The 18,169-nt window shown below is 37.1% G+C and overlaps 1 protein-coding gene across 1 annotated transcript; it reads left to right on the forward strand.

The window, feature by feature from the left end:
- The first annotated feature begins 1,878 nt into the window (after nt 1-1,878).
- Nucleotides 1,879-11,601, forward strand: LOC124644811 (phosphatidylserine lipase ABHD16A-like). The gene is made up of 10 exons (XM_047184400.1): nt 1,879-1,943; nt 2,053-2,182; nt 3,417-3,470; nt 3,576-3,883; nt 5,548-5,708; nt 5,960-6,213; nt 6,570-6,731; nt 8,172-8,356; nt 9,421-9,610; nt 9,918-11,601. Exons 2-10 carry the CDS (start codon nt 2,114-2,116, stop codon nt 10,020-10,022), a joined length of 1,488 nt encoding a protein of 495 aa, XP_047040356.1. The 5' UTR covers nt 1,879-1,943; nt 2,053-2,113; the 3' UTR covers nt 10,023-11,601.
- The last annotated feature ends 6,568 nt before the right edge of the window (nt 11,602-18,169 follow it).

The following is an 18,169-nucleotide window of genomic DNA, read 5'->3' on the forward strand; positions in this document are numbered from 1 at the left end:
AATGCTTTGCTAATAGTCTATTGGGGCTGTCACCCCTCCACTTTCAGGCAAAAAAACAGGGTCCAGCAAAAAACCGCACGCAGGAAGCCGTGTGAATACTGCTATAGAAATATATGTGTCATTAAACAGGATCCCGCTTTTTACTGGACGAAGGATCCAGTTTTCGGTGACAAAACCGAAGGGATCAGCATTTTGCAGGATCATGCATGCGGTTTGCTCGTGTGAACACTAACATATAATATCTTTTGCGATCAAACGGGATGCTGCAGAAAAAGGGATCCTGCAAAAAACTGGACTGCCGTGTGAAAGGGCTGTGAGTCAGTAACTTGTAGTGTAGTCGGGCTTACTATCGAGTTTGATTTAAAGACGGTTTTGGTGGTAAGTAAACTGTGTTTAATGGGCACATACAACACTTGTTTATGGAAAAAGGACCGTGGAAGCAGAAAAAAACAATTACAAATGCAGAACTTATATACTAGCTAGGAAATTTAGTGTGTACAATGTCAACTATCGGCACGCGAGCGGCGCGGCGTCTGTACGTCAACTGAGCGCGTGCGCCGTACTTCGCGTTTTCAGAGTCACTCTCGGACACAGAACATATATAGGCCTCGGGCACGCGGCATCAGCCTCGCGGCTGTTCGTCTTTTTAGGGTTCCGTAGCCAAAATGGCAAAAACGGAACCCTTATAGTTTCGTCATGTCCGTCTGTCCGTCTGTCCGTCTGTCCGTCTGTCACAGCCGATTTACTCGGAAACTATAAGTACTACAGTGATGAAATTTGATGGGAATATGTGTTGTATGAACCGCTACAAAAATATGACACTAAATAGTAAAAAAAAGAATTGGGGGTGGGGCCCCCCATACATGTAACTGAGGGATGAAATTTTTTTTTTCGATGTACATACCCGTGTGGGGTATCAATGGAAAGGTCTTTTAAAATGATATAAAGTTTTCTAAAAAACATTTTTCTTAAAGTGAACGGTTTTTGAGATATCAGCTCTCAAAGTCGTAAAAAGTATGTCCCCCCCCCTCTATTTTTATAACTACGGGGTATAAAATTCTAAAAAAAATAGAGGTGATGCATGCTAATTAACTCTTTCAACGATTTTTGGTTTGATCAAAGTATCTCTTATAGTTTTTGAGATAGGTTGATTTAACTGTAATTTACGGAACCCTTCGTGCACGAGTCCGACTCGCACTTGGCCGGTTTTCTTTAATGTTATTGTCAAATTGATGCTTTACTGTTATTTTTTTAAAAGTACGCATTTCAGCAATTCATGTGCGTGCACATATCTGATATTTGAAACGTCTCCTTTCCCTGACTGCTGATAAAAAAGGATGGATTGTGGAAGAGCGCATAATTTAAAAGCCAATATGAAAAGTCTCATGAGGCAAAACCGTGAAATAGAAAGGGAAATAAGATTTTTGAAAAAGGTGGCTGAACAGAAAGAGGAAGAAAAGCAGGCCTTGTTGAGAGAAAGCACATAGACGTAATATAGTAAATGCGTTTATTATCATCATCATCAGCCTATCGCAGTCCACTGCTGGACATAGGCCTCTCCAAGTGCACTTGGAGAGGCACCTAAATGCGTTTATATTTCTAGAAAATAGCCATTTGACATATTTTACAGATATACACTTTACCAAATGATGATAACTGCGAGCTGTCAGTGGAGTTAGCGAATAAAGGCCGCAGTGGTTCTTCACTACGGCTACGCGATCGTAGCGCTAGAACTGCCTATGTGGAACCGGTGGGTGGAACTAACTCCGGTCATGGTTCAATTTGACTTGATATGACTGGATATCTGTAGCTTCCTGAGCTTGTTAGTAATCTGTGGCCCGTAATATTTTTTTGCGTGGAACAAGGCTCTGAAAAGAGATCTTATCGATTTTCTTCAATTTAGTTTTTGGTCGAATTGTGTGGACGTCGCCGGCTATAATTTTGTAATACTAAAAAAATATTTAAAAGTAACCTTCAAACGTTAAATGCATTGAAACTGAAACATTAATCTTTTCTCCGAACTGAGACCATCTAATGCGATAAGTATTTCAGGTTTACTCAGGAGTAAAAGTGGTATTTCGAGAGCGAACTAATTCTAACATCGTAAGTCGTCATGAAGTTGGTTTGGCAGTGTATGTTTTCTCCTCGCCTTTACAAAGTATACCGGGATGGAGCAAAAGACGTAAGTGTTTTTCACCTCATATGTTTTTAGGGTTACGTACCCAAAGGTTAAAACGGGACCCTATTGTTTTCGCCCCTCTGTCCATCAGTCCGTCTGTCCGTCTGTCACCAGGCTGTATCTCAAGAACCGTGATAGTTAGAGAGTTGAAATTTTCTCAGATGTTGTATTTCTGTTGCCGCTATAACAACAAATGCTGTAATCTAGAATAAAATTAATATTTTGGGGGGCTCCCATACAACAAACGTGGTTTTTTTCGCTCATTTTATAAATAATGGTATGGAACCCTTGGTGCGTGTGTCCGATTCGCACTTGGCCGGTTATTGTTTTCTAAACTCATTGAATTTTACTACTCCATGTTCCAAGTTTTTTTCCCTATGATAGTATATTTTATTGGAATTTAATTGCATGGTTTGTTGTGCCGGTGAATTAGAATTAAAATACAAGTCTTGTACTGATAATTGATATAGCAAAAAATGTAGCCCCTAAGACAACCCACTGACCAAACATTTAGTTGTTCCGTTTTTGCAATATACAAATGAAGTAATAACAAGTAGGTGCTATAAAAGGGATCCTAAAACATTGTCTGCTATTGTCCACTTATTGCCACATTTTATGGGGTAACATCTGCCTAATGTCTTCCTCCAATGGAGCGTTGATCAAGTCATACCTACACAATGTAATCGGTTCCTAATCACATAGATTTTAACATTGTAGACATGGAACTACCATTGCATACAACAGATTGGCAATATGAGACAGAAAACTATATGTGGTACTAGTCCAAAACATGGACAAGTTAGGCTGTTAGCAAATAGACTGCACAACAACCGCAAGCAGTTGCTAAGTTCAACTGCGTGCAGTTGTCTGCAGTCGGATCTGCCTTCACGCAGTTGAATAGAAATTTTACGGCCTATAACTGCCAAATAATAAAAGCCACTAGATTGGTTGACTTGGGTGGCTGTAAATTATCCAGAAGCCCTTTGCATAGGCTAAATTATTTGACTTATAGAATACAAGTATCCCTAATAAAGAAATGAAATCAAACTAGACGTATTGTCTGCAGATTTCAAATAAACAAACAATTATTGACCCACTTAGGGTTCCTGAGACGCTGTTGTAAGAGATCCTCCTACAAAATACCAGGATTTCTGAGGATAGTTGTGTGGTCATCAACATAAAGATTTGTGGTCAAAGTAACTGCATGCTTCCAAATGTTCTATTTCTTTTATTCCAGACGATGTACCAGCCTGTACGACTGGAGAAATGGGGTGACAAAGTTGTGTCCACGGTGAGATTCTTTCCTCTGTTTTAAGGCTTTAGTCTATATTTATTTTCTGAATAAACTGTATTTGGATTTAGTTAATGCCCCTATTAATGATGTAAATATTTTTAGGCCAACACTCTATTGAATATAAGCCTGTACACATCACCGTTCATATGTATGTACATATACAAGCGAGGGTTCTTTACGATGGACGAGATGAAGTCACTTGGACGTCTTGTCAGTGGCCTTACTTGTCTCCTGGCCTTCTCCCTCTTTCTGCGAGGATGTGGAAGATCGTCCAGTACTAAATATGTTCAGTTTGTGAATGCACTCACAAGCCCGATGACTGACAAGAAGGCATATTTGAATGAATTGAGGAAGTATGACTTTGAAGCAAGTGCTTGGCCCACTACTTACAGTGTTGCAACCAGAGAAAGGTTAGTGCTATTCATGGGCGTAGCCACACTGGGGCAAGCTGGGGCATTTGCCCCACCCTGGGCCCTGGCTCTGACCTATAAGGTGTCTGATTAAACAATGTTTTTTTTTACTAACTCTAACTAACAACATCAACAATCATATGTAGGTACTATCCGTAAGTTATTGCACAAAAAAAATCTTCAAAAAAATCTTGAAAAGAGCGCGATCAAAACAAAATACACGCTCGAGTTCCCGAACGTGCGCGGTGCGCGCGTCATTTGATAGCGAGCCGTATTCCCTGAAAGAATAGGTGCTATGTGGCGTAGCAAGCCGAGCCGTCCATCTAATCCAAAAAATAATGCATTGAAGGAGATGGAACTGGTAGATGTGAGCAAAATTTCGGAAACGCAATTTTATCCTAGTGTAAAAACCGCGCTCGCTATTTTGCTTGCCCAGCCATGTATAATAGAACGATCGTTTAGCACAGTGGTTCTTAACCGGTGGTCCGCGGACCACTGGTGGTTCCTGGAGGCATTCCAAGTGGTCCATGAAGCTTAGCTGCGCGACGGTGCTATACGTTATCTAACTTTATTTTTATCGACTTACCTATGCGAGCGAGGGGGTTTTCGTATGGACGTATATCCCCCATTCATGAAAATGTATATTTGGGCGACATTCTACGTAGTTTTTGGTTTTGAGTCTTAAAAAATTTCGCGCTCGCTTCGCTCGCGTATTCAGAAACTTTGTTATTTTTGTATTTGTCAAGAAACAAAAAGTTAAGTACGTTCGGGCTAAATTTTACGTAATATTTGGTTTAAGTCCGATAAAAATTTCGCGCTCGCTTCGCTCGCGTATTCAGAAACTATATGCCCTTATTTTTGCATTTGTCAACAAACAAAAAGTTAAGTACGTTTGGGCTAAATTTTACGTAACATTTGGTTTAAGTCCGATAAAAATTTCGCGCTCGCTTCGCTCGCGCATTCAGAAACTATATGCCCTTACTTTTGGCTTTTGTCCTGTGTGTGATTGTTTATTTTCTGTACCTGAAAATATAAACCTCTCAAATTAAGAAATTAACAAGTTTGAGATTAACGGCTCAAGATACAAAAAATCGGAGGGCCCCCGCCCTCCCCCGGGGGTTAGGTTGACTGCTGCCCCACCCTGAGCCCAAAGCTGGCTACGCCCATGGTGCTATTGAATTAGGTAGTACACATATGCTGAATATTCCACATTATTAGTTGCTTAGAATACTATAAAATGTAATTTGGGTCATACTGTCCGTGGCAGAAATATTTTCAAAATATTAAAAAAATTAAAAATAATCACTACATAGTATAAAACAAAGTCGCTTTTTCTGTCCTTTGTACGCTTAAATCTTCAAAACTACGCAACGGATTTTAATGCGGTTTTTTCAATAGATAGAGTGATAAAAGAAAAAGGATTACAATATGTATAATAACATACATTAAATAGTGTGGAAATACTCTTATCCCGTGCGAAGCCGGGGCGAGTCACTAGTATCATATATTCCAATATTCTTAACGTCTAAGGGACATTTGCTATGTTGTCATGTTCCATAGAAGCACACACCTGCTATATAACATATACCTGTATTAGACTACTTTGTAGTCAGTCAGTAGAACTTGGTCTAAAACTCACTAAGCAATAAACGTGCCTCTCTTAGGTCATCATGGATGGACCGCCTCCCGTTCAAGATGTGCGCCAACCCCGATCTGCCGATTTACAAGCGGTTGCCGATCCAGCTCCTAGCCTTCATAGCCACGCATACATTCGGCCTGAGACTTATCTACCCTGGATCATTGAGCGTTGTCCATACTCTGCTGTGTAAGTACGCAACTTATGCTCAAATACATAAAAACGGAGAGTTTTGAAAGCAAGCTGCCTACTGCACTAGCAGAGACTAATACATGAAAAATATGTTAATATCTGAAGCTGCTGAACATAATACTTGTAACTTATACAGTTTATTTCTTGACACCGTGTATACATATATGAAACTGTGATGACTAGGCATTTTTATATTTTTTTGTTCTGCATTGTCATGTTCAAACATAAATCAAACTTCATCCCCTCAGGGGGTGCACTGTTCCAAGGAAGAACTATACTGGTTGAGGACCACGACGGGCAGCGTGCTAAAGTAGGAACAGCCGATGGAAACGCCATAGACACTATGTTTGTAGACAACCGAGCTCATTCTCCTCGAGGCAGAATATTGGTGATTTGCTGCGAAGGGAACTCTGGGTTCTATGAAATGGGGATCGTGAACACGCCCATCAGGGCCGGATTCTCTGCACTGGGCTGGAATCATCCAGGATTTGCTGGCAGCACTGTAAGTTGGAACTGGCTACTATCGTTTTGTGACTGTTGCTATCTTCATGCAATTATTTTTTTGGGAGTTCTTCGCGATGAATTGAATAATTAGAATTTAAAGAACGGAATATCAATTGAGTTGATGTGATGCTTTCAGTCAATAAATTTAATTTGAAGATTATAAGTAAGTTGCACTATTTAATTGTAACGACCAGACCATAACCAGTTCTGTACTTGCCGCCAATTGGTCAAATCACCAATGTGACAACTGATAGACAAAGATTAATTATGATTACAAAACCTATGTTACGTATACTAGGACTAGTGAAATTGGAAGAGCCAGTCTAAGAGATTATAAAACAGTTGTTGTCGTAGGGGCTTCCGTTCCCGTCGCAAGAACAAAACGCCATCGACGCGGTCATGCAGTATGCTATTAACGAGCTGCGGTTCCGACCTGATCAGATAGTACTGTTTGGTTGGAGTATTGGGGGTTACACTGCCACCTGGGCCGCTGTTAATTATCCCGTGGCTGCTCTGGTAAGAATAAAATATATTTATGCCGTCTTAACAGGTCTTATAACAATATAGTAAAGTATAGCTTAAGTACCTTCATTGGACATTGCGAATTTGAAGGCTCATGTAATTATGTATGTACGTATTTACTTACCTACGCTTAATTTGTAGTAGTTCATAAAATGTTCTATGAGTATTTAGTTATTAATATTTTATAAGAACAATACTTATAATGTGAGATGCGCCCATAGAAATTACCCCGATTTGTTACAATAGGAACCTTCTTACGTATGACATGTATTATAGCAGCAACTTCCTTATGTGCTAAGAAATTACTTTTAGCGACTTACGGTGGGTTTCAGCAATTTTATTGTAGTTTAATAACGTAAGCTACTTACCTCAGTAAAACTTGTTTAAAGGCCTTGTGCCATTTATGTCTGTGTAGATTCATAACTGCTGTGCTTTCTACTAGGGATAGACTTACCAAGGGAATTTGTTCTAATGTTAGGAATTAATCTAGCAATGTTGTCGTGCATATGGCTGCTGAGCTCCTGTTTTTAGGGTTCCGTAGCCAAAATGGCAAAAACGGAACCCTTATAGTTTCGTCATGTCCGTCTGTCCGTCTGTCCGTCTGTCACAGCCGATTTACTCGGAAACTATAAGTACTACAGTGATGAAATTTGATGGGAATATGTGTTGTATGAACCGCTACAAAAATATGACACTAAATAGTAAAAAAAAGAATTGGGGGTGGGGCCCCCCATACATGTAACTGAGGGATGAAATTTTTTTTTTCGATGTACATACCCGTGTGGGGTATCAATGGAAAGGTCTTTTAAAATGATATAAAGTTTTCTAAAAAACATTTTTCTTAAAGTGAACGGTTTTTGAGATATCAGCTCTCAAAGTCGTAAAAAGTATGTCCCCCCCCCCCTCTATTTTTATAACTACGGGGGATAAAATTCTAAAAAAAATAGAGGTGATGCATGCTAATTAACTCTTTCAACGATTTTTGGTTTGATCAAAGTATCTCTTATAGTTTTTGAGATAGGTTGATTTAACTGTAATTTACGGAACCCTTCGTGCACGAGTCCGACTCGCACTTGGCCGGTTTTTTTAATACTGGATAAGTCAGTATCTGCAACTACTGCTGGCGCTATTTATATAGACATTCAACATTTTACATATATTTTGTTTACAAGAAATGTAATAGCTAGCGCTTTTCCCGCCGTTTCACCCGCGTCATGGGGGAACTTCTTCCCGTACCAAGATAAAATATAGCCTATGTTCACAAGGTGTAATGTAGCTTCTAAACTGCGAAATATGTTTTTAAATCGCTTGAGTCTATTCGAAGCCTTTGGGGTAGTAACAAACAAAACAATTTTGCCTCATTATTATATTAGTATAGTTATAAAAGCAAGTGTTTAATTCATGCGTCACAATTTCACATTTGTATGATACCAGATCCTGGACGCTACATTTGACGATCTGCTGCCGTTAGCTGAAAACCAGATGCCATCATCCTGGTCTCTCCTCGTGAAAGAAGTGGTGCGGTCCTACGTGAACCTTAACATTTCTGAAATGATGGACAAATACGTTGGCCCCTTTAAACTCATCAGAAGGACTGAAGACGAGATTATTAGCTTGCGGTGAGTTTTGTTTTCAGTTCTTGGATAAAGCTTTGGTGTTATGTGCTTATTTTGTTACTAGGAAACTCTTGGTTTATTATTAAATTACTCTAAGACGAATACAGCAGTTATGTTTTTAAAAGAACCGCAAAATAATAAAAGAATATCTTGACGTGACAAATAATTTAAAAAAGAGGTCGCGTTCACGCTCTAGGCTGCCTGCGCTCTTATTTAAGCATGCAACCAACAGTCAGCTATTAAAGTTCATTAATATGATCAAAATTGCAAATGACTGAACGGAAACCTTAACTGCGGATTACAATCAGCAATCTATCAGTGGTTTTCAGATTAGAAATTCACATAAATTATGTCCCAACCTATAATCGAAAACCAACATATGGATCGGTTATTGTAATCCACATATCAGTCATCACATTGCATGAGTAATTTTCACGACTGCAGATCAGAATAACGTGTAATATATTCTTTCGTTTTGGATATTTCAGATTTTATGGTTCACATATTTTGTAGTTTTGATGTAGTTTTTTGCCAACTGTAAATAAATTCAGCTTCTCAGTTATCAAATCTGAAATTAGTTGCGATGTTTTCATTTCACAACCCATTGGTATTGTTACATATTATGTTTAAAAATTCATTTGCATCTTTTCATACACGCTCGCTTTTCACGGGGACTGCCATCACAACCTATTCTATAGGTTAAACAGTCGAAAGTAAGTGCACATGCTTTCTATGTCATATCCTACTAATCCTACAAATATTATAGAAGTAAAAGTTTATGAGAATGTATGTTATTCTTTCACGCAAAAACGGCCGGACCGATTTGGTTGAGATTTGGTATTTTATATTTTATTAGGAAAACAAACAGTTTTACAACAACCACTTAAACTAAAATTTATAATAACTACTAATTTTACTAACACATAATGTTCTAAAACTTTCCTAACGTATTGTGCGGTGGCTTTTGAGGATTTTTGCAAATAAATAAATTCAGAAAAATGTTGAGTGTGTTCCATCTTACTTCGTTGATAAAGAATTCTAATTTCTAATGACTTTGTGAATTTCAGACAAGGTCTCCTGGCAACGAACCGAGGCAACCATCTGGTTTTGAAACTCATCTCCCAAAGACACCCAAACGTTGTGGAGAACCCCTTTGCGAAGGTCGCTCTCTTGAAGCTGTTGTCTATGGCGGATCTGCAGCGAAGTGCCATTGATATGACTAGGATTGAGGATTATGAACGACCACTGTTACCATTGGTAAGAATTTTATTAAAGAAGTAATAATAAATAAAATAGTAGTTTTATAGAGACATATTAAGGTAATAAACCCATAAAATAACGGGGGTTTAGATGTGTTCATGAATACCATTCCTAGATTTAGTTCTCAGTCGCCTTGAGTCGCTAACCTGGTCCGAATTGACGGTCAATCAGATGTACCAACTACCAACCTTAACCGTTGGTAATAAGTAACAAGACATAAGTATTGATATGAGCCGATAAACTTAAAGTAATTCTGTTCTGTAGTATATTGGACAACTTTGATAGATTCAAAAATTGTTTACAGATTTCCAAATATCTCCACGACTACAAGTCTTCGCACTGCACTCCGCTTCCTGAGACTGATTTTATCACAATAATGGAACGGCTGACTGTCCTGAGGCAAGACTAATGTCTCCCCTTACGATTTTATATCGTACCCGCAGGTGTTAAAGGAAACACACCCATCGTTCATCAGAACACTCCCAGGGCACCACCCCTAAGCGTACTCATTGAAATCTGACTTTACAAAATCCGTTCAGAATTCTTGTGTTTTTTTTTTTCATTAAATATTGGTGGTGACTTTATTACTACTAACACGCATTGCCAGTGATATTGCCTAACTAAAAGGCTTGTGTAACTACTCTAAACACATTTAAAGCTGCAATTCAATTTTCTCAACGAAACTTCCGAGATCATCATTCTAAATGAATTTTCATTAAATGTGTTTAGTGTTCGAGCCCTTAGTTAGTGTGAATTAACGAGCTTCTGTGGTGATAATATTCAAAATTATACTGTTAACTTTTATATATCGTATTTTGGATGTCAAAAATAATGTATCTAATAAGTAGTCTATCGTCGCGCTCATAACCCAGTCAAATAAGCACGAAGAAAAATTTACTGGGCTGAAGTAATGTAACCTAAATGATTGAAAAGACAATCATTTTTAAGTAATTTGCAAGAAGTCCTCACTAAATATTCAAATATAAAGATAGTGTGGTGCTTTGCATGAAAATTGCATAAACAAACATTACCTCCATATTTCCAAAAGATTTGGACGGTACTTGATGACGGAGACGGTAGAAAATCAAGGGAACTTCATATCCATCACCATGTACTTTATGACGACTATGCTACTATCTAGTCTTGATAAAACAGATGTTGTATGTTCTGTGTTACCTCATTTTACTAATCAATTTATATTGCATTTCAATATTCACGTAGATTTATATTCGACCCTACAAACAGATTAATGTCTAAAAGATATTAAATCCTTTTGTCTATCACGATTTTTAAAAACTTCTACTTGCAAAGCTCTCAACGTCCCAACAGTGACATCCCGGTACAAGGCGACAAGTAAACTAGGCCAATAGTAGTTGTAATTATGTAAAAAAAAAAAATAACTTTTTCGCCAGAACTGGTAAAGTCCTTTCCGTCATTTACAGCGTTTTCGTTGATTTTTGGGACACCCAACATAATGAAACATAATATTTAAGATGTCCAATATCAATATACCTTTTCTATTATAAATATGAACTATGAACTCTAATAATATTTATCAATAGATACATTAAATGTTTGTAGCTGTATATTTAATCCGATAATTAAGATAGATATTAATGACTTTTTGTTTGTCTGGAGGGCAATTTTTAATTAGTTAGAACATTGGGTCATAAATTTAATAAACGTAATTTTTCCTTGGGCTTTCATGCCTGAGACTGTCCAATCCCCTGGAAAAAGTTTATGTGGAACGAATTAAAAATGACTCTCAATCCAGATGAACAAAACAATTTTGTATCTTTTATAATTTGAATATAGTATAATATTGTCATACAGTTTATCAAAAAAATCATGGCTTTTTTTTGGTATGGCATCTCGCAGTTCAGCCTAGGAGGCCGTGTACTGCTTAACCGGACTTTAAAATCACCGCACTGCATATTGCGAATAAATATTTTTCTCATGCATGTAAACACCGTCATAATCATAACACATTAAAAAAAACTTGAAATACTGTAACTGCACAAGTTTTTGTATGCTGTCACTTAAAATGTTTTTGGAACGAAGTTCCTTATCGCACGTTGTGAAAGGGGGCTAGACGGAAAAAATTCTTACGAAAAGTTGTCACGACACTTTTTGCTATTGTAAGCTGTGCGGCGTCGCATGTTTCTCTGTCTGTCTGTCTCTCTCTCTCTCTCTCTCTCTCTCTCACTAATTAATCGAAAGGAAATTCGTTCCACCCGGGTGTCCCTTGACACCTCTCAAGTTTTTATTATTTTATTATCTTGTCAAATTCTGTACACGGTATAGTTTTAAAGTTACCATGTTTCTTTGAAGTACCCCTTCAATTGTTGCCATGAGTTTCTTGACAAACTACACATTTTTATATCTCAGTCGGTGAAAAGAGTCTTAGTAGTTCAAGTGTCAGTCAGTATGTCCGGCAATACACGGACCGCTTGAAGCAGTCAGGGGCGACAGCTTCAAGCTGTCGGCTGCCCGAATCAGTTGCAACTGCACGAGCGGTTTGTGTACATGTGCGTCCATAGAACTCTGCAGTTCACTGTGCAGTCGACAGCTTGAAGCTGTCTCCTATGACTGCTTCAAGCGGTCCGTGTATTGTAGGCCTATATCTCCCTCTTTTGTCGGGTACACCGGTTTCAACCGGTAAGAGTCCAGGGGGTACGCCCGCCTCACCCCAGGCCAGACGAGGAGGGGTCACGTCAAACAAAAATACGATACGGGTTTGTTCAGAAATTGGTTATTAGGTTGTGGGTAGAAACGAATGAATGGTGAATGCATTTAACTGACAAAAAAAAAGGACAGGCAAAAAATGGTAACTTGATTTTGATAATATATTGTGATTGATAGTCGTGTTTAGAAATAAACAAAAGTTTTTCCACAACGTGGGTATGGGATAGGCAAGTGATATACCTATTTATGATTTTTTCTTCATAACGATTTAATGAACTAAGCATGTGTATTTTATTAAATGGATTTATGTTTGATTTGTAAATTAAATCGTCTCTAATTTATACATTGTATTTAAATTAATTATATGTATACTTATTTATTACACTTAAAAAACAACACTATAATAAATATACAGATAAATTATTTCCATTGCGTATTTTTTTTTCGTCACTTTCCGACTGGACATTTGTTTTCCGTCGTGTCACAAAAACTTTTAAACGTCTGTTGATCACGTGTGTAACGTTGAAATAAAGTCCGTTTTTTTGGTAACTTTTTTTAGTCAAGTGATCAACAGGTGTTTAAGTTTTTGTAGTAAGGCTTTATGTATTTATAAAGGCTTCAAATGTTTTGAAATATGCATTTTATTTGATTTTAATAGAAAAATATGTTTAGTTAATTCACAGGAGGTTATTAAAGGGTTCGGCATTTTTACATTTAATTTAAAAGGATTTAAATGTGAAATAGTATTAAGAATAAAAAATAATTTGATGCAATCTGTGTTTTATTGAATGTAGCAGCTTCTGATATTCTAGAGCCACTGCGCGACTCGCCGAAGTGTAGAACAACTACAATAGCATATTTATTCGAGGGTAACCCACGACTGACACCCATTGCTAGAAGTTCAGTATAGTAAGTTCAACTCAGTCGTGCGCGCGGCCCTATGTGTGGGTAACCCTTGTACATATACAGTGACTTTGTATGCGTGACAAGAGGTACAGTCGGGTACAAATACAGTTATTTAGGGGTTGTATACGGCTGTTTAAAGTACAGTTATTACGTAATTTAGTTTATTTATTTATAATGATTCTGTATCGCTACTTGAAAAATCAAATGATGAATTTTCGGATTCGCTACTTTCACCAATGTTAATTATAAATTCTGACTCCATGTCAAAATGTCTATAGTATTCTTCTTTTTTCTTTTGTACATGTCGACAAGTATTACCCAACATCCCTTCATCAATTTGACTTAAACGTTCATTTATGAGTTTCATTATTTCCGTCTTATTTTGGTCGACATTATGCGAAGCAATATAATTTTTTAAAATTCCCCACACATTTTGTTTCCATTATTATACTAAATTATAGGTCTTTTACATTCTTAGTCCACACATTTATTTATTGTCCGCGTACCCCGAGCTAGAAAATATGTAAGGAGTATTTAATTCATCTTAGATATTTCACTTCATTTATTTCTTAGATACTGTCAATGTCAATTTGAAAAGCCGTATGAGAAAATAATGATAAACTGTAAAATGTAATAATAAAAAGCTTTGAATGTTGTTTCATTTTTTCGAAACGCTACCTGACTCCTTAAAACATTTCCTCCGTGAAGAACTAGACATTTTCGTAAACGACTAGGGACACGAAAAAAGTATCGATGCTTTGTGGTATCGAGTACATTCCAGTTCGATACCGATACTTTTGTACTCGATATTTTGCAGTCGATACTTTTACTCAATAAGTACTTTTTCCCAGGTATCGTATCGAATGAAGAATTTAATTTAACAGCGCTTTCTAGCTCACTCGTTGAAATGTTTTAAGACACTCTGTCTTAAAAAAAGAAACGACATTTGATTTCTGGAGCCACCATAAGAAGTTGGCACACACTAAAAAACAGAATAATAAAGCAAGTTCTTCATCACAGCCTGAAATGAAGGATGAATTAAGCTACTACTTATCGGCACAGGTTTCGCCACTTTCAGTAGATCCCTTAAAACAATGGGAAGATATGAACGTAGTTTTCCCAAAATTATATTAATTGGCACGAGAATGAATATATATCAATCACTGCGACGTCAGTACCTTCAGAACGATTATTTTCTAAAGCAGGAAGTACCATCACAAAAATTCGAAACCGCTTATCTCCAAAAAGGCTCAACAAACTTCTATTTTTAAGTGACTCTACGGAGGAGGAATGGGAACTTTAATCTACTACGCGGGTGAAACCGTGGGACACTGCTAGTTTTTAGTATACCTCAACTTAATATTGTTTCCTTTTGCTACATTTTCGATTTGTTTCATTCATTCTATTTTCCATTTTTCTATTATTCTATTAAATTTTTGTAGGTACCAATACCATTTGTTTTTTATGTCCTGCTGAACTGAAGTAAAACTGACATTATTTACTAACTGATATTGACCTAGCAAATTTTGATCTAAAAAGTACTCGATACCTTGAAGTATCGATACTTTTATTTCGATACTTTAATGAGTACGATACTTTGTTATCGATTCTACTCATGAGTACGGTATCGACACTTTTGCTTCGATACCGTGTCCCTATAAACGACTGTACCCCAAAAAGCGATGAGAACACGTCATGCTCGGACGACGTCACTGTCACACGAATGAAAGTTGTATATTTACAAGCCGACGCACACATAGGGCCGCGCGCAAATCTGAGTTGAACTATCTATATCCCCGTGTTACGCGAACGTCAGCCTACGCCTTTTCAAAATATAGCAACGCTAAATTGAAGAGTTCGTTTACTTATCTATATCATGTGATAAAAGCCTCGTTATTGATGTGAAGAAAACAAAAATCTGAAACTTGACAGTGACATTAATTGAGACAGCTTGACATGTTGGTTCGTAACATTGAGATAGGAATTATATGGAGGCGCCGTGTTGTTATAGACGTATCTATAGTTAAAGAAAAAGGTTCACCCTTGTTGAACAACGTTTAAGAAAATCATCACTTTGTATAATATCGTTGGACCGAATTTTCAGTTCGTCGAATATGTATTTGCTATAACAACATTTGCGCTAATGATCAAATGGTATAATGTTCATTTGATCTAATGTTTAGATGTTATAACATGTATTTTAACAATTGAAATGAAATTAGTTCAAATAAATAATTATGCTAAATAAAAATTTACCAATTAATTATTAGGTCAAATGAATAATTATGCGAAATGACTATAGTGAAATTAAAATTCGGCGAAGTGATTTTCGACGAAACGTTGTTCGACCAAACAAGAGTAAACCATAGAAATATGGTTGAAATATGAAACAAGCTATGCAACATAGTTCTGTCTCACTGCTCACTCTTTTTAAGCAGATGTGTAATGTATTTGAAAACAGGGATAACAATATTTTAGTGGTTGCGAAAATTGGTAACATTTACTTTTGACATCCTCCTGTTTGCAGGTGCGTGCCATGTCCGTCATCTGCGCCAGATTTCAGGTAGTTGTGCTGTCAAATCGGTGTTCTCAGTGATTTATCATTGCGTTTTTATAGAAAACCACTTGTCTAAATATTATATATATCATCTAGCTAGTAATTATAATATGTACTCAATTTGGATAAAGTGATAATTGACACAGAATTGATTACATTAACTAGTAATTTTATATAATATCTCCATAGACTTGGATAATGTAATAAAACAAGTAGGCACAAGATTATTATTTCATGTTAACTAACCAAAATGTCTGGTAGCTGACCTTAATATAATTCTAAAAAGGCTAGTTAGCCCAGAACAGGGCACGCCATAATATTAGCGAAAAGTGAAAAGCGGCGACCTCTCGTGCCCGGCCCTGGTTCAAGCCATAGTAAAGTAATGGGATGCTGTCGTCTCATGCAGACGCTAGAGAAGTTTACAGCTCTCAGCCCAGCTGCAGCCATGGACGTGAAAGACACCACGGGCGCCCCAGGTGTCGAGTGACGTCTCCCGGTCATCGTAGGCGTGGGTTTGTGGGCGGTGAGTTTCGGGTGGCTCATCGACCTTCCGTCTCTTAGAAGACACGGGCCCGACTCGGCAGCGCGCCTTGTTCCACGCGCTCCTCGAAAAGATTCAGCAAACCCCAATGGGTTTAAGTCACTAACAGGGGCCCGATTCTCCTAAGTTAATAATGTCAAAATCGAATAGAAATCGAATCGCAATATGATCGCAGCAGTTTTAACCATATCGGGCATTCTGTTACTAATAAAAGACCAATCGTATTCGATTGACATTTGATTGGTGGGCGATTGGTCTGCTATTTTGGTGATTTTGGTCTATACGGTAGTTTGCTGTACAATCATTTTGCAATCGTAAATCATTTGCAGACAAAATGATTCATTATTGAATGACAGAAAAGGATAAAAACGTTTATTTCAAAGAAAAAATAGCGGAATGCCACATACGCTTCAATCGTAATCGAGTCGGGATTGGATCTCAGTCGAATCGAGTCGAACGTGAATCGTATGTCGCTTAAGTAAAATTAGGAGAATCGGGCTCCAATCTGATACTCTTCACGTTGGTAAACTACAGCGGGAGGATTCATTTGGTGCATCATCATCCTCCGAGCCTTTTTCCCAAGTACGTTGGGGTCGGCTTCCATTGATTTTTGTTGATGATTTATCATAAAAAAAAACTCGACAATAACTTAGACCGTTTTTAAGAATTAGTCAGTACTAAGTTGGTTATACCTACCATATTTATTACTTTGGCTAACTTTGATCAGCTATTATGAATAATATCCAGATACAGTAATTAATTTATCACATTTTCAAGTCAATTTGGGTCATAGACATAATATTAGTAAACAGGACTGCGCACATAAACCCAAAAAACGAGCCGAGTGAAACAGTTAGTACGGAGGCTGTCTGTCCCTTTCTAATAGGGTGACTATGAGATTAAGCTATGTGAGACAAATCCGAATTTGCTAAGATTATTAAACACAGATTAGTATTGAAGTTTTAACTTACGCAGTTTGTGACCTTAAGATACTAATAAAGGCTTTTAATAATTCGCGGAAATTAGCAGTATAAAAGCAGGAAGATTCGAAGTGAAGACTGTTTTTTTTGTATTTCTACTTCATATATAGACTGCTGAGCCATTTATGTCGCCTTTCTTCATTTTTTGGGAAGCTATAACAATAGTACAACAGTTTTAAAATCCATCACCCATATTTTGACTCGTTACAAGAATTCATGGGCACCCTAGTTGTTTGGTTTACGAAAATGTTATTATTAGCTAACCTGTGGAACGATATATTGCAACCACCATAGGATTCACTTTTGCAAGTAGATTAAATAAGAAGTAGATTTAATACAAAAAAAATTAAACAAAATTTTAAATGCTGATTACGCGCCAAGAATGTTCAGGGTTACCGCTAGAAAATAAAAAAAAGCAAAATAAAAATTTATGTTGTTTATGTTTTAATAATAAATACGAATAAATTAATGCGATTGTTATTAATTTGTTGACTTACAATTGTTAAAATAAGATAAAAATATAAGTGATTCAATTGTTTTTGGGAAGACAAAACTTTTGATCACAACATTTTTTTATGCTGGCAAGGTGTTAGAAAGAGACAAACAGCCTCCGTTCGAACTATCCCTCTCGGCTCGGATTTGCCTCCGTGTATTATACAACCAATTTAGTACCTTATTGCGTTAGAATAGAGTTCATTTTCGTAAATATATATTTTGAGCGTGCGCAATCTTGTTTAGTAATATTATATCTATGATTTGGGTATTATATATAATGACATTTAATCACTATGGCTGTAACATATATATATCCTTGATTTTACAGATGAAAAGTTTTGAAATGCAGTTAAAAACATTTTGATTAAAAAGGCGTGTTATAAAATTCAGGA

Source organism: Helicoverpa zea, chromosome 31, assembly GCF_022581195.2.
Source record: "Helicoverpa zea isolate HzStark_Cry1AcR chromosome 31, ilHelZeax1.1, whole genome shotgun sequence".
NCBI classification, from domain to species: domain Eukaryota; kingdom Metazoa; phylum Arthropoda; class Insecta; order Lepidoptera; family Noctuidae; genus Helicoverpa; species Helicoverpa zea.